The sequence below is a fragment of the Carcharhinus amblyrhynchos genome, chromosome 12 (assembly GCF_965287045.1).
Source record: "Carcharhinus amblyrhynchos chromosome 12, sCarAmb.v2.hapA, whole genome shotgun sequence".
Classification (NCBI taxonomy): Eukaryota; Metazoa; Chordata; class Chondrichthyes; order Carcharhiniformes; family Carcharhinidae; genus Carcharhinus; species Carcharhinus amblyrhynchos.
In genome coordinates, this window is record NC_137335.1 from 61,074,846 (window position 1) to 61,098,036 (window position 23,191).

General features: G+C 40.1%; 1 protein-coding gene across 5 annotated transcripts in view; it reads right to left on the reverse strand.

Moving 5' to 3' along the window:
- The window catches only part of thada (THADA armadillo repeat containing), a 425,051-nt gene that overhangs the window by 122,692 nt on the left and 279,168 nt on the right, over positions 1-23,191 (reverse strand). For all 5 annotated transcript variants that reach the window (XM_080200616.1, XM_080200615.1, XM_080200617.1 and 2 more), the window contains exon 29: positions 5,177-5,292. In XM_080200616.1, the coding sequence (XP_080056742.1) occupies positions 5,177-5,292 (116 nt within the window). The remainder of the gene's footprint in view (positions 1-5,176; positions 5,293-23,191) is intronic.

Sequence of the window (23,191 nt, forward strand, 5' to 3'; positions counted from 1 at the left end):
GAACAGCACACAACACTGAGGATGGCGAGGCTGGGGGGTGGGAGGTCTTAAGGGACCTAACTACCATGCTCCGCCCGCCAATGCACAGGGCAAGCTGGTAAAGTCGTAAGAGAGCCAAAAAGATCAGGTTCACTCCCGATTTCTCGCCTCTTGCGATCAGCCTCACACCTATTTCCGGCCAGATGCTGAATAAATTATTTAAATTTATTATAATATTAATTTCAATGTGATTAATGAGCCTGGGACTCAATCGTCTGGGCTTGATTGCCTGTGTGGCCTCACAGAGGGAGGGTCTCTCCAGCAAGGATCACATATAGTCGCCCATCTGTGGGGACCGGATGTGATGGCTTCGTTGGTAGAACGGGAGATCATTGAGGCCCCCCCCCCGGGAGGTTGGGGGCAAGGGATGGGGTGCTCTTTTGGCAGTGCCAGCCTGGTATCCTGGCAATGAACAATGGGCAGTGCCAAAGAGATGGGGCCTGAGGGGGCGGGCTGATTGGGGCGGGGAAGGGTACCACTGCTACTCTGCAACATCAGTGGGGTGGGAGGGAGGGGGCGCTGCTGCGTGTTCTGCATAGTTATCGGTGATGGTGGTGAGGGGAGTCGGTGGGGGGAGGAGGACTATCTCTGCGCGCTCTGCAAAGCAAGTGATAGATGTCAGTGTAATTGAGAAGAAGGAGAAATAGGTCATGTCTAAGTGGATCTAAGGAAACATGCATTATGTCCTTGACATGCTTGGGCCGAGTGTGATACAAACTATGTGTACACACAAGATTATTAGGATCCTTGAGGTGACACAGAGAGTGCTGGTGTTGGATCTCTTGGAGGCACTCTGTCACATTGAAGGCACAGGATAGTAGAACAGCTGCTGTCGTTTGTCGGCTACTGTAGCAACTGAGGTGTGTGAAAACCGCTGAAAGAGGCAACACATTCAGATGTCTGATTTCAGAACAACCTACTGCAAGGTAGCACCACATTTCATAGAGTCATAGAGGTTTACAGCATGGAAATAGGCCAACTTGTCCATGCTACCCTTTCTTTTTTTAAAAACCCCTAAGCTAATCCCAATTGTCAGCATTTGGTCCATATCCCTCTATACCCATCGTACCCATGTAACTATCTAAATGCTTTTTAAAAGACAAAATTGTACGCGCCTCTATTAATACCTCTGGCAGCTTGTTACCACTCTGTGTGAAAAAATTGTTTCTCTGGATACTTTTGTATCTCTCCCCTCTCACTTTAAACCTATGCCCTCTAGTTTTAGACTCTCCTACCTTTGGGAAAATATATTGACTATCTAGCTGATCTGTGCCCCTCATTATTTTATAGACCTCTATAAAATCATCCCTCAGCCTCCTACAGTCCAGAGAAGAAAGTCCCAGTCTATCCAGCCTCTCCTTATAACTCAAGTCTCGGTAATATCATAGAACATAGAACACTACAGCACAAACAGGCCCTTCGGCCCATGAGTTGCGCCGATCACATCAACACCTACCAACCTACAGACCTATCTATAACCCTCAATCTCATTAAACCCCATATACTCATCCAGAAGTCTTTTAAAAGACCCCAGCGAGTTCGCCTCCACCACCACTGACGGCAGCCGATTCCATTCACTCACCACCCTCTGAGTGAAAAACTTACCCCTAACATCACTTCTGAACTTCCCTCCCTGCACCTTAAATCTGTGTCCTCTCGTAGCAACCATTTCAACCCGGGGAAATAGCCTCTGAGAGTCCACCCTATCTATTCCTCTCAACATTTTGTAAACTTCTATCAGGTCGCCTCTCAACCTTCGTCTCTCCAGGGAAAAGAGTCCCAGCTCCCTCAACCTAACTTCATAAGGCATGCCTCCCAGTCCAGGCAACATCCTTGTAAATCTCCTCTGTACCCTCTCAATAGCTTCTACATCTTTCCTATAGTGAGGCGACCAGAACTGCGCACAATACTCTAAATGAGGCCTGACAAGGGTCTTATAAAGTTGCAGCATTACCTCCCGACTCCTAAACTCAATCCCTCGATTAATGAAGGCCAGTACACCATACGCCTTCTTGACCACCTCCTCCACCTGCGAGGCCGATTTAAGAGTCCTGTGGACCCGGACCCCAAGATCCTTCTGCTCTTCAACACTACTCAGACTTCTGCCCTTGATAGTGTACTCGTTCATATCCTAGTAAGTCTTTTCTGCACTCTTTCTAGTTTAATAATATCCTTTCTATAATAGGGTGACCAGAATTGCTCACAATTCTGTATTCCAAGTGTGGCCTTACCAATGTCTTGTGCAACCCCAACAAGACATTCCAACTCCTGTATTCAATGTTCTGATCGAAGTAACCAAGCATGCTGAATATCTTCTTCACCACTCTATCCACCTATGACTCCACTTTCAAGAAGCTATGAACATGTACCCATAGATCTCTTTGTTCTGTAACTCTCCCCAGTGCCCTACCATTAACTGAGTAAGTCCTGCCCTGGTTCAATCTACTAAAATGCATCACCTCGCATTTGTCTAAATTAAACTCCATCTGCCATTCATCAGCCCACTGGCCCAATTGATCAAGATCCTGTGCAAATGGAGATAACTTCCTTCACTGTCTACTATGCCACCAATCTTAGTGTCATCTGCAAACTTACTAACCATGCCTCCTATATTCTCATCCAAATCATTAATATAAATGACAAATAACAGTGGACTCAGCACTGATCCCTGAGACACACCGCTGGTCACAGGCCTCCAGTTTGATAAACAACTCTGGTTGTCCTTCCTTCAGGAAGGACGTCTTCTCCTGAGGTTTCAGCATTGTTCAAAGGATTCAGGACAATGTGAACGTCATGTGTAAGCATTCATACTTTGGGTGAAGTGAATGGTTGCAATGAGGGGATAGCAATGCTAGTGTTCATGCAGGTTCAAGATGGACGGTGCTTCATCAGGAGGATAATTATTATTACTCATCATCCTCTTCCTGGAATCTGGTGGCTATGAAGGCCGTACATGCACGTCAGCCTCGCATGGCTCACTCTTGTCCTGTAGCCTCAGTTTTGATGTCCTCCTCATCATGAAGAGATCTGCAGCTCTCTGATCCTGGCATCTGGCATCTCCTCCCCACTTTGCATCACCAGGCTGTGAAGTTTGTTTTCTATTTCTTCCAATGACGATTAACAAGTCACTGTGGGTTAAAGAGCTTGGTACTAGTGTAGACAAATATTTGCCCCTAAAATCATGCAGGATACGTTTCAACATTTCCTTTTCCACTATCTTTAGATGATCATACTAGATTATTTGGTATTATGCATTTATTCAGGAACTGAGAACATTTTGGCGGGGGGGGGGGAAGAATGAACGGGCTGAGGCTTCTTACGTGTGAACCTTCCAGCGGAACCTATGTAACCAGTATGTGAAGCATGTCAAGTTGCCCAATTGCTTCCAACTTTCCTTCCTCTGGCAAATTTTGAAGCTATAACCAAAGGTTTAATATAAAGTGATCAACAGTGCCAGTTCTCAGTGTTAATCTCAGATAAGTGCCCTTCATTGGCACCTTTCCAGATTTCCTGTATTGTGATTAAAGGGCTTATAACCTGTTTCAGCTGTACATCTCTCCTCATCAAAAATACTCATATCTCTTGGTTGGTCCTTTAATCAGTGCCACCCAGTGCAATGCACCATTCGTCCAGAGAACACAGTAGTTGAGTTCATCCTCATTTAATTTGTTTGTTGCTCAATTTCTTCATGCGCATATCGTATGATGCTATGAAATGATGTGCACCTTAGAATTCCTACAGTGCAGAAGAGGGCTATTCAGTCCATCGAGCCTGCACTGACAATGATCCCATCCAGGCCTTATCCCTGTAACCCCATATATTTACCCTGCTAATCCCCCTGACACTAATGGGCAATTTATCATGGCCACCTAACTTGCACATCTTTGGACTGTGGGAGGAAATCAGAGCACCCAGAGGAAATCCATGCGGACACAGTGAGAACATGCAAACTCCACATAGACAATGACCCAAGTCGGGAATCAAACCCGGATCCCTGGGGCTGTGAGGCAGCAGTGCGAACCACTGTGCCATCATGCCTATTTATGTAGCATTGTGAAACACTGTTGGGCTAATTGCACCCTAACATGCCATATTGATCCAGAGTCAGGAATATGATTCCGACAAGTACTGCTTTTAATGACTATGCATGACAGTATCACTGATGGAAAGAACATTCATTACGTGCGGTGGGAAAAGCACCCATCATTGAGGACTTAATGGCTCTTTCACATCTCGGTTTTACAACACAGGAATATTTTCCGCTATAGTTCATCACGACGCCACTACAGAAAAGACAGGAAAATCCTGGCCAAAGATCAACAAACTTCTCGATCAAAGAATTTGGGGAAAATGTAGGAAAATAGCATTGAGGTAAAAGATCAGCCATGATCTAGTTGAACGACAGGGTGGGCTCGACAGGCCAAATGGCCTGTCCTGCTCCTATGGCCCACACTTCTAAAGCTCTAAGATATGTGATCCTCAATTCTGGCCTCATGTGCATCCTTGACTTTCATCATTCCACCATTGCCAGCCTTGCCTTTAGTAGCTGTCTTAACTCTAAGCTCTGGAGTTTCGTCCCTAAAACTGTTTCTCTACCTCCTTCTCTTACATTAAGATGTTCTTTAGTCACCTATCTTAATAGCCACTGAAGTAGCTCAGTGTCAAATTTTGTTTGATGATGGTTCCTGTGAAATACCTTGGGAAGTATTACTACATTCACAGGGCAATATAGACGTAAGTTGCTGTTGGCATAGAGGCAAAAGGATGAACACCAAGATCCTGAAAATTACTTCAAGAATTGTAACTAAATTGGCAGAGACAGAACCCTTGGCTATTTTACCTTAATAATGAAATAATATCCAATTGGGCAGCTTTGTCAAGAACTTCATAAGACTTAAGGCCTAAAGAAACTGCTTTCCATTTTGGGTGTGAACTATGACAACTAGCATAAAAAAAACCATGAAAGGAAAAAGAAATGGTGCCATTAAATCTGCCAACGCTCAGAGAGTTGCACAAGAATTTACTAAAATACACAAACATCTTTAAATTTTAACAGGAGATTCTAAATATATATCTAACTTTACAAAATAGAACTACTCCCTATTTAGTACTGACTTAGACTGAAATTCAAACTTACCTTGTTGCCAACCATATTTTGGCTCTGGTGCAGCCAATGATGTCATGCAGCTCTTCGTGAAGATTTAAATTGGTTCTTTGTTTTGAGTCAAAGTGGGACTGCAGTAAATGAACTACCTGAATAAACGAAAGCAAGACAACAAGCTGTTGACTGCAGTGACAACCAGTGGTTAATTCCAGACAATTCCAATAATGGCAGCAAATAAATGTGTATTTCAGCATTTGCCTGAAACAAGAGTGTGAGGTTTTCAGCTAATCGTAATTACAATTTGTAATGAATTCCACGGAGGTTTAATGCATCAAAATGGCCTTTATTTTTTTAAAATCTTGAAGCAATATCTCTGTGAACATTCTTCAGCAAAGGAAATCTGCCATCCTTAGGTGGTTTAGCCTACATGTGATTCCTGGGCTCATAGCAATGTGGCTGACTCTTCACTGGATGGACCGGCTAGCATCAACTTCCAGACCAGATATGACACAAGCATAAACACATTAAATGCTGATAAAACTCAGCAGGTCTGGCAGCATCTTTGGAGAATAGAGCTAATGTTTCAGGTCTGGATGATTCTTCATCAGAGATACTTCTGCTCCTTTAAGATTCTTCTTAGATCCAACTACTTTGTTTATCTTCCCCAATATTTTGGTATCTCTTGTTTGATAGTTCTGAAGTGCAATGTAATGTTTTTCCACAGAGAAAACAATAGACAAACACAATTAGTTGCTCTAACTTATTCAAAACCAGAAAATGCTGGAAAATCTCAGCATGTCTGATAGCAACTGTGGAGAGAAAACAGAGCTAACACTGAGTCTGTCATGGGTAAGATATCTTACGAACAGCTATGGGCTGGGAGAAGGTGCCAAACTTGAAGCAGCCACCCAGAAATGAGAAAATTCTTAATTTCAGAAAGTGATCTCGTTTCTGAATTTTCTTGGAATGCCACAACAGTGTAAGTGAGTGAGAACTCATCATGTATGTCTTTACTAATGTGACAGCAGCTTTTGCCTTGATCAATATTGCTAGATATTTTTAGTTAGAAATCTATCATGGAGAGTTGGCTAGAAGTGTTTATTTTGTGTGTTCTGACCCTGTGGACTTTTGGACAGGATGTTTTGTAAGAGTGTTTTAACAGTGTAACTTTGACCTTGTGTGCTTAAGTTTATTTATTTTTTGATAATAAATCTTTAATTTTAGTATCTCGAAAGTGTTGCTGGAATTCTATGCTCTGTGACGTTTCCCCCCTCCCACCCCATTTTTAGAATACAAGGGCTATGACCAGTAAGACAAGTTTTTCTCTGGGATTTGGTTTGCTTTTGTGAAATAAACTACATGATTGTATGTATATGAATCAGCATCAGATATGTGCAGGATCCATTGGTAAAATAAATATTACAATAAAAAGCATATTTTTTTTGGTGAGTTTTGGATTGGAACTCTGTTTCATACTAATCTCAGCCTGGGCAACAAGAGAGCCAGTACAATTGTTTATCCAGGCTGGGACTAAATAAAGAAATTCTACCAGGTGATTCCTGATGGAAAATGCATTTGTGTAGACATCAGGCTAGGATGGGACAAAGTTTGGCCATGAAGCCTCCGAAAGAGAAAAGTTTTTGGGACTCACTAACTTGCATAAATAGGGAATAGGCAGCATTATGGCTCAGCCTTTACTTTTTTTTGATGATCACAAATTAGAGATTTCCATAAGCAAGGATAACCTGTTATAATTTAGGAAGCTTCCCTGAATCTATTTTTAAATGACATTGTAGTTTCCCAGTATTAAAAGGGAAGTGCATGTGACCATGACCAATTTGACATAATGAAGTTACCAATCAGTGACATCATAAGTTGAGGAGGAACTTCTTCACTCAAAGGGTGGTGAATCTCTGGAATTCTCTGCCCGTTGAAGTGGTGGAGGCTGCCTCGCTAAATATTTTTAAGACGCGGGTTGATGGGTTTTTGATAAGTGAGGGGATTAAGGGTTATGGGGAGAGGGCAGGAAAGTGGAACTGAGCCACGACAGATCAGCCATGATCTTATTGAATGGCGGGGCAGGCTCGAAGGGCTAGATGGCCTACTCCTGCTCCTATTTCTTATGTTCTTATGTTACATATATATAGGAGTGGGCTGCATACACAATAATGTTATGAATGGGGATAGGATGGTGCTGCTACCGGTATAGTATTTTCAATTGGCACAATCTATATATTTCATATATCAAATACTCAGGTGAAAAAATATTTTTCTGTCGGTCATACAATGGGCCATGTTTAGCTTCTTCTGGCAATTAGCAGTAAGTAAATTAGGCTACGGTTAAGTTTTAAGTTAATTTATTAGTGTCACAAGTAGGCTTACATTGACACTACAAAATCCTCTAGTCACCACACTCCGGCGCCTGTTCAGACGGATAAGTGGAGCTGAGTCCACAAAACGATCAGCCATACTCTTATTTAATGGCACAGCAGGCTCGAGGGGCCAGATGGCCTACTCCTGCTCCTAGTTCTTATGTTCTTATATACAGAGAGGATTTAGCATGGCCAATGCACCTAACCAGCACATCATTTGAACTGTGGGAGAAAACCGGAGCAGCCGAAGGAAACCCATGCAGACACTGGGAGAACGTACAAACTCTCACAGACAATGCTAAAGCTGGGAATTGGACCTGGGTCTGTGGCGCTGTGAGGCACCAGTGCTAACCACTGTGCCTTATAAGAACAAGCGATTGAAGAATTTTGATGTGAAGAGAATTGATGTGAAGTGAAGCTTGTATCCTTAGTCATGTGGTAGAATTATCATACGCATATTTAACAATTAACGTTCGCTTATAAAATATTCTTCATTGGTGATCAGAAAGGATGCCCATCATGCTTTTCAGGCAGTCAGAAAATACCACACTTTCAGAAACTGTATTGAGGCTAAAAAAAATTGATCAAATTAATTATTTGCTAAATAATAAATGGAAAATGAAAAGAAATTGAAACAACATTACACTTTTTTAAAAACAAAAGTAGAACTTGCTCATCAGGGATTAATATAGCTTTTTTGGAACCTATTTAGTAGAATCCAATAAGTGACAGAACCTTTGATTTTAAGATAGTCAAGTTATTCCTTGGCAGGTTTTCAAACACAATGATGTTTGTGGATGATCCAAAACCCAGGTTATTCATAAAGTTTTGATTTATTTCTAGACCTAATCCTTAGCAACCAGAACTGCAATTGTTCCCTTAGTTCATGTTGTCCATGTTTCAGCTATTAGCCACTAGGCTAATGAGAACTAGCCTAGTGACTAGGCTAATTCTCATTAGCCTAGCCATAGTGGGAGCACTTTTGGAATCAGGAAGCAAGACCCACTAATGGATACTCCTTGCACTGAGGTGCCATCTTTTAGATAAAAAGTTAAGCTGAAGCCTTGTCTGTCCTCTCAGACAAGTGTGAATGCTTTCAAGGCACTAATTGAAAAGGCACTAATTGAACTAGAGTTCACTGACCAACAATTTTTCCTGAACTCACATAATAATGAACAAACTATCTAGTTATTTGTATCATTGATACTTGTGGAATTCTGCTGTGCACAAATTGGTTGCTTAAATTTACAACACTTGATAACACTTCAAAAATACTTCATTGTCTAAGAAGCGCTTTGGGGTTTTCAGAGGATGTAAACAGCAATTTAATAAATGCATGCTTTTCTTTCACTCTTTTAGAGGTGTCAATGTCTGCATGATGGGTGCAAAGTTCCCCTTTGTTTTATTTTTCAAAGATACAGCCAACTGAAACAGATTTTTAAAATCAGCTTTATCCAATATGACATCATATAAAAGAAATGCAGAAATCTCTGTTTGCCAGTGAGGCAAAATGCTGGACATCTCTGGCTGCCCATAGAATTATATCCCAGCAAAAACCAGCGTCTTCTTGTGGTGGTTGTTATTCAGCAAAGAAGGGGTTAAAACAAAGTGGTTTATGTGGTTTCTGTTGGCACACCGATACTTTGTTAGTTCACGCAGAATTGTAAAGTAGTCTTTGTTAATTTGTTCATGCGTTGTAATTCTACAGGATCACATCACTGCTGGCACAAACTTAGTGAACCTTGCAGAATATCAGATTACATGGGTTTAAATATAATTAACAGAATCTAACATTACATGGATTTGAAAATGAAAGGAAAAAGGAACACCTAACTCGGGAGTTATTGTATTTGGATTTTTTTTAAAATGCAGGACCCTGGAGAAAAAATAAATTCACACTTACCACCAAGCTGGAGTCAATTCAATGCTATTTGGCAAAAGGAATCCAAAGTTCAGGTGTACACAAATTGAAGCACTGAACCACACCTTTACTGTTAAATAATGCAGCCATGAGACACTTGTTTTCTTGGATGAAGTACAATGGAATCCTTGTCAGTGAGCAGTTCTTCCTTGCTACCATTTCACAGCAATGGTGGCCAATATTGAAAGTTGTCCACTGCATTCATACAAATTGTAACCCATCTGGCAGATAAGACCTGAACCACATAGGACCATTAACGTTTCAAATATTTCAGTTTTCATTTATAAACATGAATATTAAGTCTAGATTTTGTAATTGATGTTAGGTTAAGGCTGGTGATAACCCATTTGAAGTCTAATCCAAAATTTCAGGCTTTAGCCTCTAAATGAATAACTTTTAAGGGAATAAATGCCATTGTCATTGGAATTTGAACAGGCTCATTCCTTCACAATAGCTTTTTGGAAGAAGAGGAATTCTGGCCAGGTTCCTGCTTTATATTTGCACAGTATCACTATAGCAAGAGGAAAATGCCACTGCAAACTAAACAAAAACCATGGTATCCTTTCAACATCCTGGAAATATATAGCAAGCAATGTCTCTCTGATCAACTCAGATCACAAATCGATCACTTAGGAATAAAAAAAAGTAGCAACAGAGTCAAGCAAGTCACATAGGCAAATCACATTGAGCCCTGTAGCGTTGTTGGACCATGGAAGCCTAAAATGGCACTGATTGCATGGCTGGTTATGTTGTTGCCCACTTCTGCGCAATGTCATGCTGTGAAACATGCTACAGCGAGCAGACCATCAAGTGATAGAAGAGATCTTACAGTGAGAGAAAACAACCATTCACAGCAAACGACACCCATTTCAATAATTTGGTCTGCACATCTGCACTGAACCCATGTGCTAATCAATCTGAGCTGAATAGGCTAGCAGGAGGATGAGAGGCATATCAATAGTATTATTTAAAAGGCCAACCATGAAATTGAAGGTGAGATGCTTCTAATTTATTGCTGCTAGGGTAAAGTTAGTGAAGTAATGTGGATTGCGTTTGAAGGCTGGTTAGTCTCCCACATTCTACTCTCCACAAAAGTAAGGTCATCCAAAACTCTGCCAACCATGTCTTAACTTACAGAAAGTCCCACTGTTCCCTGATAAGCCCTGTTCTCAGTGACTTACATTGCTTCCAATCAAACAATGCCTTGACTTTGAAATTCTTATCCTTGGTTTTTCCTTTCCCTATATCTGCAATCTCCTTCAGTCTCACAACCCTCAAAGATATCTAGGCTTCTCTAATTCTGGCTTCTTAAGCACTGTTAATTATAATTGCTCCACTAGTGGTGGCCATGCCTTCAGTTCCCTGGATCCTAAATTCTCAAATTCCCTACCAACACATCTCTGCTTCTTTACCTTGTTTTCCTCTTTCAAAATACTCCTCTTTCACAAAGCTCTTGGTCACCTAATCTAATATCATACTTTGCCTGATAGTGCCTAGGAACGTCCCATTACATTAATGTGCTAAATAAATATAAACTATTGCTGTTGAAGGTGTTTTGGAGAACTGTTGCATATATTCAGAGAGGCAATGGGATTTGACTACTCAACTTTGCATGGAGGTTGAGGACCACTATAATGCATTTAGATTTGCAACATGCAAAGTTAAAATGACTATGCCCCCTCAGTGAAGTCGATAAATGATAACTGGGGTAGATGCAATCTACAGAGCTGTCAGAATGCTTCCAATGGTCAGAGTAGAACAGATCATGGATTGTTCTAATTTAGAATACAGGAATGTGAATATTTATGGTGTGCATATAATTAAAAGAAACAGAGCTGCAGGCATTTTAATAAATCTATTTATTATTTTGAGCCAAGATTTGGAAATGCATTGGCATCTGCAGAGAGGGAAGCTCTATGAGCAAAGAGGTAAAGGACAGTGCTCCACAGAAAGACCTAACAACCACAGGTTTTTCCACACCAAAGGTTTATCATTGCAGTTCAACTGTCAGAGAAATGTAGCACCTTCTTCAACCCTACCTAAAACTTTATCTCAGGGGCAGGGTGACACTGTCAATGGCTATAAAGGTCATAGTTTCATTGACCTTCTATGCATAGGATTGTTCTTGGCAAGAGCACATGATATTGACAATATTTCCCAATATGCCATCCATTGATGCATCCAGGACATGACGAAGGTCATCTATGCATCATTTTTTCCCTTAGCAGAGAGAAGCAGGAGGATGGGCACATAGCTTTGCCAAGGTAGCCTGATTCCCAATGGTGCTAGGTGCTATCAATTGCATGCATGTTAGACTGTGGAGCTCCCTTGTTAATAGGAGAAGCACAAGCACTAGCTTTGACTTAATACGTAGTTGGTGGGTGGCCACGGACAATACAACATTTCAATGAATAAACCAGAACAAGGAAAACACAACCTATTCTAAAGTATAATATCCTGAAGTTCAGTTACTTTTAACTAATCTTGTTATAAAACATCAGTCATAGGGTGGAATTTTCCCATCCTGCCTGTCATGGGAATCGTAGTGGCCAGGACAGGACCATGCAAAAGTCCATTGACTTTGGGTGGGATTTTCCAGTATTGAGGGGAGCACAGCTGGAAAATCCCCCCCATAGAGTTTTACAGCACAAAAAGAGGCCCTTCAGCCATCATGGCTGCACTGGCCATTAAACACCTATCATTTTAATCCCATTTTCCAGCACTTGGTCTGTTGCTCTTTATGCTATGGCATTTCAAGTGCTCCTCTAAATGCTTCTTAAATGTTGTGGGGGTCCCACCTCAACTATCCTTTCAAGTAGTGAGTTCAAGATTCCCACCATCCTCTGGATGAAAAGGCCTTTCCTCAAATCACCTCTAAATCTCCTGTCCCTTACCTTAAATCTATACCCCCTGGTAATTGACCTGATCTACTAAGGAGAAAACTTCTTTCCAACCTCTGTTCTCATAATTTTGTACATCTCAATGAGGTCCCCTGTCAGTCTTCTCTGCTCTAAGGAAAAGAACCCCAGCTTATCATAGCCAAAGCACTCCAGACCAGGCAATATCCTGGTAAATCTCCTCTGCACCCTTTCAAGTGCAATCACATCCTTCCTATAGTGTGGTGACTAGAACTGTACATATTACTCTAGCCATAGCTTAACAAGTATTTTATACAGCTCCCATAAACTCCCTGCTCTCATATTCTATACCTTGGTTAATAAAGGCAAATATCCCATGTGCCTTCTTAACCATCTTATCTACCTATCTCGCTGCCCACAGCTCTATGTTTGCTTTAGTGATGTATGAGCTATAAATATTCACATTCCTACGTGCTAAGTTAGAACAACCCATGGTCTGTTCTATTCTGACCCTTGTAAGTATTCTATGGACATCCTTTCCAAGGTCCACCTGGTCCTCTGCACTTTCTAGTGTCCTACCATTCATTGTGTATTCCCTTGCTTTGTTAGCCCTCCCAAAATACGTCACATCACATCTCCATTTACCACTGTTCTGCCCATTTGACCAGTTCATCTATATCATCCGGTAATCTAAGGCGTTCTTCCTCGCCATTTACCACACCACCAATTTTTATGTCATCTGTGAATTTGTTGATCATAGCTTCAACTTTCACATGCAGGTCATTAATGATCTAGATCACTAATATATGTCTCATATGGTGGAAATTTCAAACTCACTACTTGAAAGGATAGTTGAGGTGGGACCCTCACAACATTTAAGAAGCATTTAGAGGAGCACTTGAAATGCCATAGCATAAAGCGCAACAGACCAAGTGCTGGAAAATGGGATTAAAATGATAGTGAGATAACTTGAGCTGTTGGTGATTTAACAGACTATAGGCCATGAATTGGCATGTGTTTATCCAATTGCTTACCCAATCAGCCAATTGCTCATCCAATTGAACTAAAACCTGCTCTTCAGAAGGTGCACATTCAGTTAACCTTCAGTTAAAGTGGACATCATGTTGCATATTAGCACCACTTTGAAGATCTTTGCATTCTAATGTCCGATTTGTTTGGTTACCTCTTTTTCAGAATGTTGGGTAAATTAGAGTCCTTGTTACCGTTTCCTGAATTAAAACAATGATAGGGGTGGCATGTGTTGTAACTATCAAGTTAATTCAGGGCAGATCCTTCACAGAGCACTGTCACTGATAATTCCAGCTGCCTATGTATATCCTAAATAACATGTACTCAGTATTTTACCAGCACCCCAAACAGATCCCTTTAATCATACAGCATACCGGGGTTATCATCCCCTGCATGCCCATTCTGAAATATGGCTGGGGAACAGAAACAAAACTCCAATTCAAATAAAGTTACCCAGAGGGATTAGTTTCTGTTGCTATTGGACTTTAATGTCATGCTTCCCGCTGAGGCTTTACTGAGCTCTCTGTTAAAAATACACCACTTGCTTCCCACATGCATTCCACTGATTCAGCTTAGCAATAACTGATATTTTATTTGGACTCTGTATACAAATGAAGAGCGACCCCAGAGTTTCTGGAATTAGTACTGACAAGCTGATGTAAATCTTAGCATATGTAACTGCCAATGACTTTCTGAGTGCACACTGTATGAGCTCTGCTCCAAGCACCTTGACAGATGGGTTACAGCTGAAATACATTTAGCAACACATTGCACTGTGGGCAACACAGCCTTTGCCGATTTTGTTGACTTAAATTGCAATTTCAATTCATTTATTTTTCCAAGCTTTTCATTTCACAAGAATTAATAGGCTGTCTGTATTGAGAGGCAACTTTCAAAGTCTGTTGAAACAGCTAACTGCTGCTCCCCCTTTTTGAAAAATTGACTCCTAGTTTTCTTAAAAGCAAAAGCAAAAAAAATTTATACTGTAAGTTACAACATGCAGCAGCGTTAAGATAAATGTTAGCTGCCAATTTAAAAAAACACCAATCATTTTAATTGCCAGAGTAACACATTTAAGTGCCTATTTTTGTATTCTTGTAAATATGATCATTTTGCACACTGGAGTGCTTTATTGCAATTTTAAAATGTCTATGCCTCCTCAGTGAATTCTATAAATGATCACAAGGGTAGGTACAATCTACAGTGATGTCAGAATACTTACAGGGGTCAGAATAGAACAGACCATGGGTTGTTCTAACTTAGCACGTAGGAATGTGAATATTTATAGCTCATACATCATTAAAGCAAACATAGAGCTGTGGGCACATTAATAAATCTACTTATTATTTTGAACCAAGATTTGGAATAAATTAAAGAATCGCAACTTAGAAAATGATGGGCGCATTGACAGTGCAAATAATTTACCAGCAGTTCTGACCGATGTTTGCAGCTTAAAGGGCTGTGCTGAAGCACACAAAACATTGCATAATTAGACTGTGATAATCTCACAAATTTGATCCTCAAAAAAAACCCAAGAGCAGACATTTTTAGGATAAAGGTCAAAGAAAAACACGATAGTAACATTCTGTTTCATTCGTAGGGTTCCAAGCAAGTTTCACAATGGTGTTGTATAATGTTCCAAGTTCACAATACCCTCTCTCACGACAAAATAATTTTTATAAGCACATTAGTGATTGGTGACAATTTAAAAACATATTTACTTATGTGTTGCTGCTCTAAAAGAGATAGCTGCAGAGATATTGGATGTGCCAGCTGCAGTTTTCCAAAATTCCTTAGATTCAGAAACTGTCCCACTAGACTGGAAGTTGGCAAATATTATGCCGCTTTTCAAGAAAGGAGGGAAAGAGGAAACAGTGAACTACAGGCCATTTTTCCTAACATCAGTTGCAGAGAAAATGCTAGAATCAATTGTTAACAAAATCTTAACAATGCACTCAGAAAGGCATAGTATGATTAGGACAAGTCAGCATAGTTCTACTAAAAGAAAATCCTGTTTGACAAATTTATTATAGTTTTTTGAGAATGTAACCAGTAGTGTAGATAAAGGGGAACTAGTAGATTTGGTATACCTGGATTTCCAAAAGGTGCTACACAAAAGGTTAACAGACAAAATATGGGTTCATAGAATTGGAGGTAAATATATTAGCATGGATAGAAGACTGATCAATGGTTAGAAAATAGAGAATAGGCAGAAACAGGTCTTTTTCAAGTTAGCAGGTAATGAATAATGGAGTGCCGCAAGGATCAGTACTGGGCCTCAACTATATGCAATCTGTAATATTACTTAGTTGGAGAGACAGAGAGTAATGCAACTAAATTTGCTGATGATACTATGCTAGGTGGAAAGGTAAGCTGTTGGGAGGCAAAGAGATGTAGACAGGTTAGGTGAGTGGATACAAGATGGCAAATAAAACACAATGTAGTGGAGTGCAAAGTTATTCACTTTGGCCGTAAGAATAAAAAAGCATAATAATTTTTTAAAAGGTGAGAAACTTGTAAGTGTTAATGTTCAAAGAGACATGAATGTACTTGTATAAGGAACACAGAAAGTTAGCACGCAAGTGCAGCTAACAACTAGAAATGCAAATCTTATGTTAGAAGTTATCGGAAGAAGATTGGAGTACAAGAATAAAGAAGCCTTGAAACATTTGTACAGGGTTTTGGTGGGATGGCATCAGGAGTAGTGTGTGTAGGTTTGGTCTCTGCATTTAAAGAAAGGATGTACCTGAACTGGAGGTGGCAGCGAAGATTCACTAAACTGGTCCCTGGGATGAGAGGATTGTCCCATGATGACAGGCTGAACACATTAGGCTTGTATTCTTTGGAGTTTACAAGAATCTCACTGCAACCTACAAAACTCTGAAGAGGCTTAATAGGGTAGATGTTGAGATTGTTCCATTCGTCAGGAAATCTAAAACATGGCAGCACAGTCTCAGGGTAAGTGATTGATCATTTAAAACTGAAAAGGAAGAATTTCTTTACTCAAAGGATTGCGAATCTTTGGGGTTCTCTACTCTTAAGGGTTATGGATGCTCCATTGCTGAATATATTTGAGCTAGGGGATAGACAGATTTATAACGCAATTTACCCTCACTCTTCTAAACAAACACTAACTAATCTCTAATAGATAGCCTGGGTAAATCTGCCTAATAGTTTAAGCATTCTATTTATTGTGTATACTACAACAATTATCACTTCACTTGACAAATGATTTCACTGGGACAGAGATTGAGGTTGGTGGCCGTAAATAATAAAAATTTCTACACACATTCTATTCATGAATATATCTGCTGACAAAGTTGAGATTGTCCATTCATTGTGCTACTTCTCACTTGGTCAATTCATGAATAAATTTGTGACTAAGATATACAATACATGATCAATTGAAAGCATAACTTTCAAACCTACTGAACATGGTACTAAAATATTCGCTCCTTTGATCTTTCCTCTATCAAACACTTCCCACCTTTTCCCTGTTACACAGTTAAATCACTAACTTCTTCCAAATCTTATGAAAGGTCATCAATTTGAAACTTGGTTATTAGGCCTGATACCTTCTTATGTAATTGTGTTTTATAATGCTCCAATAGAACTTCTTGGGAGTTTTTAATGTTAATATAATTTCAATTAGCTGTTATGATTTAAAGACTGTATCATGTGGCTGTAATGCTTTTCGTGCAAGAAACTTAGAAAAATGTAATCGATTATTAATGTTGATGTATTTACTAATTCCAGCTTTTACCATATTTGTGGAATTTTTATCTCCACAAATTCTGCCATGCTTGATGACTATTTCCAGTATTTTACTTTTATTTCAGATTTCCAGAACCTGCAATATTTTGCTTTTGTTTTAGTTTGAGATGCTCTTTCATCAAAAAAGTTTGAAATTAAGGAAGTGATTTAAAGGCAGTGATGGAAGAGCAGAGCTATCCTGTACACAACAGCCATCATATCCGGCAAGAAGCAGGGCACTCAATATCAATAACTTGTATTTATGTAGCACCTTTGAAATACAAAAAACACCAACTCCCTTCACAGAGGCATTATAAAACAAAATACGATATCAAGCTACGTCGTACATTATGTATAGGTCCTGCTGCTTTAGAATTATACCCTTTGTTTTTTATCATCTCTGCACGCTTTTCCTACCAAAATGAATCACTTCACACTTCTCTGCATTAAGTTTCACCAATCTATCTATGTCGTTCAGAAGTTCTTATACTATCTTCCTCATAGTTGAAAATGCTTCCAAGTTTTGTACCATTTGTAGATTTTGTAATTGTGCCATAGGTCTAGGTCATTAATGTATATTAAGAAGAGTAGAGGTCCTAACCCGATGTCTGGGGAACTTGAGTACACCTGACAAAGGGGCAGCACTCTGAAAGCTAGTGGCTTTTGCTACCAAATAAACCTGTTGGACTTTAACCTGGTGTTGTGAGACTTCTTACTGAACTAGACTACAAACATTCCTCCAGTTTGAAACACATCCATTAACCACTACTGTTTCCTGCTACTCAGCCAATTTTGTATTCAAGTTGTTGCTGTCCCTTTTACGTCATGAGTCATAATTGTTGAGAGAGAGGGAGAGATAATCATTACATAAAATTAACTGCTGCCTAACTGTATGTGCGTGTTTAAAATGTTTGATGTGGAAGTGGAAAGTATTAGGCAAGAGCAAAGCTCTGTGTTGGTATCTTGCATTAACAAATATGTGGATAAACTTTGAAGGAAAGTAATCCCAACAGAAAAATAAACCACCACTGATAAAACACATGAGTTTATTTTATCCGAAATCAATAATTGCCCGAACTCCAGCTTTTAAAAGCACACTATGTACCACTGCTAGCTACACAGACAAAGTACAGTGACATGACTGATTTTTATTTATTTTAATTGATTTGCTGAAGGTCAATGAGACAAGATGAATAAAGCGCTGCAACAAAATTTAAACCTTAAGGTAAAATGGAAAGTATATGAAATATCTTTCATGAGAGCATTCCAGTCTCTTTTGAAAAACTGTACCTCCATAAAAATAATTTTTGAATGCAGATAACCAGAACGGTTTCTGGAATTAGGTGGCCTGAGATTGGATCCCATATCAATCAGACTATGTACTTCCCATAGGCTTGACTCAGCAGGCTTCTATTTTTCACCGTTTTTATTACTTTGATAACTATTAAAATACTTCAGGGAGTTGTATTCTATCGTTACAATAAAATGGAGAATAGTTTTCTTCCTCTTTCGTGGTGGTAGGGGGAGCGTTTCAAACATTTCAATTTAATAATGATATCCAGGAAAATTGACAAGGAGGTAGGACAAAATTTTTGTTACATTAACATCAGGTGAAGTAAATTTACTAATAGGACTATCTTGTCTCAGGAAAATACCTTGATAAGTATGGTAAAAGCTGGGTTACCAAATATGTCGATGTTAATAATTGGTTACATTTTTCTAAGTTTCTTGCACAGAAAGAGCTATAGCCACATGATGCAGCCTTTAAATCATACCAACAACAAATTACAATTATATTAACATTAAAAAACTTCCAAGATGTTCTATAGGAGCATTATAAAACATAATTATAAAACCTAGTTACATAAGAAGATATTAGGCCCGATAACCAGGAGCTTAGTCCAATTGTGTACTAAGAAGCATTTAAAGGAAGGAGGAGAGTTGAAGTGATTTAGCAAGGAAATTAACATTACATATAGGAGCTGGGTAGGTCATTTGACCCTTTGAAAAGCAATTCAATTCCCTTTTGAATACTTTAATCAAACCTGCCTTTATTAACATTTCAGGAAGTTCACTGCAGCCACCCTCTGGGTGAATATTTTCCTCCCCACATCACTTTTATTCCCTTCATCAATTATTTGAATCTGTACTCTCTTGATGATGATCTCAGTGGGAACAGTTTTTTTTTACCACTTACCCTGTCCACAGCCCTCAGGATTCTGAATACCTCTATCAAATCTCCTCTCAACCTTCTTTTCTCCGAGGAAAACAGTTCCAACCTCTTCAATCTATCCTCATAGTTACAGCACTTTATCCCTGGAATCATTCTTGTGAATCTTCTCTGTACTCTCTTCAATGCCTTCACTTTTTCCTCAACTAGAACTTTCCAGAGCTTGATGCAGTCCTCTTAATGAAACCTAAGTTCAACATGACCTCCTTACTTTTAATTTCCCTGTTAACAAAGTGCTGCACAGGAGACTGTTAAATAAGCTAAAAGCCCATGGTGTTAAGGGTAAGATCCTGGCATGGATAGAGGATTGGCTGACTGGCAGAAGGCAAAAAGTGGGGATAAAGGGGTCTTTTTCAGGATGGCAGCTGGTGATTAGTGGTATGCCTCAGAGGTCAGTGCTGATACCACAACTTTTCACAATATACATTAACGATTTGGAGGAAGGAACTGAAGGCACTATTGCTAAGTTTGCAGATGATACGAAGATATGTAGAGGAACAGATAGTATTGAGGAAGTCGGGGGGGGTACAAAAGGACTTGGACAGGTTAGGAGAGTGGGCAAAGAAGTGGCAGATAGAATACAATGTGGAAAAATGTGAGGTTACGCACTTTGGAAGGAGGAATGGAGGCACAGGCTCTTCTAATTGGGTAATTGCTTAGGAAATCAGGAACACACAGGGACTTGGGAGTCATTGTTCAAGATTCTGAAGTGCAGGTTCAGTCGGCAGTTAGGAAGGCAAATGCAATGTTAGCATTCATGTCTAGGGGGCTAGAATACAAGAGCAGGGATGTACTTCTGAGGCTGTGTAAGGTTCTGGTCAGACCCCATTTGGAGTATTGTAAGCAATTTTGGACCCTATACCTAAGGATGGAGATGCTGCCTTGCAACGGGTCCAGAGGAGGTTCACAAGAATGATTCCTGGAATGAAGAGCTTGTCATATGAGGAACGGTTGAGGACTCTGGGTCTATATTCATTGGAGTTTAGAAGGATGGTGGGGGGGGGGGGGGGGGGGGGGGGGGCATCATATTGAAACTTACAGGATACTGTGAGGACTGGCTGGAGTGGACGTGGTGAGGATTTTTCCACTAATAGGAAAAACTAGAACCAGAGGGCACAAGCTCAGGCTAAAGGGACAATCCTTTAAAACAGAGATGAGGAGGAATTTCTTCAGCCAGAGAGTGGTGAATTTGTGGAACTCTTTGCTGCAAAAGGTTGTGGAGGCCAGGTCATTGAGTGTCTTTAAGACAGAGATAGATAGGTTCTTGATTGATAGGGGGATCAGGGGTTATAGGGAAAAGGCAGGAGAATGGGGATGAGAAAAATATTAGCCATGATTGAATGGTGGAGTAGACTCAATGAGCTGAGTGGCCTAATTCTGCTCCTATGTCTTGCGGTCTAATAAAGCCTAAGATACAACATGCTTTATTAACTACTATCTCAAAATGCCTTGCCATCTTCAATAACTTATGATTTTGCAAATAAGTCTGTTGTGTGGCATTATATGAAGTACTTTTTGAAAATCCACATATGCCACAGTAACAGCATTATTCTTATCAACTTTATTTGTTACCTCCTCAACACATTCCAGCAAATTAATTAAACATGGTTATTTTACACTTATCTAAGTGACTATTGATTTTGTCCCGACAGAGTTTCCAGAAGTTTCCCTACCACTGAAATTAAACTGACTGCTCTACAACTGCAGGCTTTATCCTTGCACCCCTTTTTGAACAAGGACATAACATTTACAATTTCCCAGTCCTCTGGCACCACCCTTGTGTCTTAGGAAAACTGGAATATTGTCATTCATGCCGCTGCAATTTCCCCTCAGAACCCTTGGATATATCTCACCTGGTCCTGCTATCTTGCCAATTTTAAGTAAAGATAGCTTTTCAAACATCTCTTACTTCTAAACTGCATTTTTTTTTCTCAAGTACCAGTTATCTCCATCATCTCGGCCTAAGCAACATCATCTTCCTTAAAGACAGATGCAAAGTGTTTGTTTAATGCCTCCACCTTTTCTCCTGCTTGTGTGTGCAAATGACCTTTCTAATCCCTTAATCGGCCCTTCTCTTTCTTTTATCGCCTTTTTATTACTGATATGCTTATAGCAAATCAGTTATCATGCTTTCTTGCTTTTCCTGTCAGTTTTTTCACTTCTGCTCTGGCCATAGAATCATAGAATCCATGGCACAGAGAAGCCCTTTGGCTCAAACTGGTCCATGCCGACCAAATTACCCACCTAAGCTGACCCTATTTGCCTGTATTTGGCCCAACCCTCTAAACCTTTCCTATCCATGCATCTGTTCAAATACCTTTTAAATGTTGTCAATGTCTTCGCTTCAACCACTTCCTCCGTCAGTACATTCCACATATGTACCACCCTTTACATAAAAAAGTTGCTCCTCAGGTTCCCATTAATTTTTTCCCCTCTTAACTTAAACCTATGTCCTCTGGTTCTCCATTCCCCAACCCTGGGAAAAAGACTGAGTGCATTCACTCTATCCATGACTTTCATGATCTTATACTCCTCAATATGATCATCCCTCAGTCTCTTGTGCTCCAAAGAAAAAAGTCCTAGCCTTTCCTATCACTGCCTACAACTTAGTCCTTTAAGTCCTGGCAACATCCTTGTAAATCTCTTCTGCACCCCCTCCAGTTTAATAACATCTTTCCTGTAGCAAAGTGACCAAAACTGAACACAATACTGCAGGTGCGGCCTCACCAACGTCCTGTACAACTGCAACATAACTTCCCAACTTCTGTATTCAATACCCTGACTGATGAAGGCCAACATGCCAAAAGCGTTCTTCACTGCTCTCTTTACCTGTCACTCCACCTTTAGAGAACCAAGCACTTGAACTCCAAGATCCCTCTGTTCCATGATACTCCCCAAAGTTCTACCATTTACTGTGAAAATCCTACCTTAATTTGACTTTCCAAAATGCAACACCTCACACTTACCTGTATTGAACTCCATTTGCCATTTCTCAGCCCACTTCCCCAACTGATCAAGATCCTGCTGCAATTTTTGATAATCTTCCTCACAATCAACAATACTACCTATTTCAGTTTCACCTGCAAACTTACTAATCATGCCTTGTACATTCTCATCCAAATCGTTGATATAGATAACAAACAGCAATGGGCCCAGCACTGATGCCTGAGGCACACCACTAATGACAGATCTCCATTCTGACAAGCATCCTTCGACCATTAGCCTCTGCTTCCTACCATCAAACCAATTGTACATCCAATTTGCCAGCTCTCCCTGGATTCCATGTGATCTAACCTTCCAGAGCAAGCTACGATGTGGAACTTTATCAAAGGCCTTACTGAAGTTCACATGGACGAGGTCTACCACCCTGCCCTCACCAACCTTCATCAAAGAACTCTAACAAATTTGTAAGGCACGATCTTCCATGCACGAAGCTGTGTTGGCTACTCCTAATCAAACTCTGTCTTTCCAAATGTCTGTATATCTTATCCCTCAGAATCTGCTCCAGTAATTTATCCACTACAGATGTTAGGCTTACCCAGGTTTTTCTTTACAATCCCTCTTAAATAAGGGCACAATATTTGCAACCCTCCAGTCTTCTGGTACCTCGCCCATGGTCAACAATGATGCAAACACCTCAGCCAAGGCTCCTGCAATTTCTTCTCTAGCCTCATGCACTGTTCTTGGATATACCTGGTCAGGGCCAGGAGATTTATCCACCGTCAAACATTTCAATACATTCATCACCTCCTCTGCAGTAATGTGAACTGATCCCAATATATCACCATTAACTTTCCCAGGTTCGCAAGTCTTTACGTCTTTCTCTCGGTAAGCACAGAGGAGAAATATTCATTGAGAACTTCGACCATCTCCTGTGGTTCCACA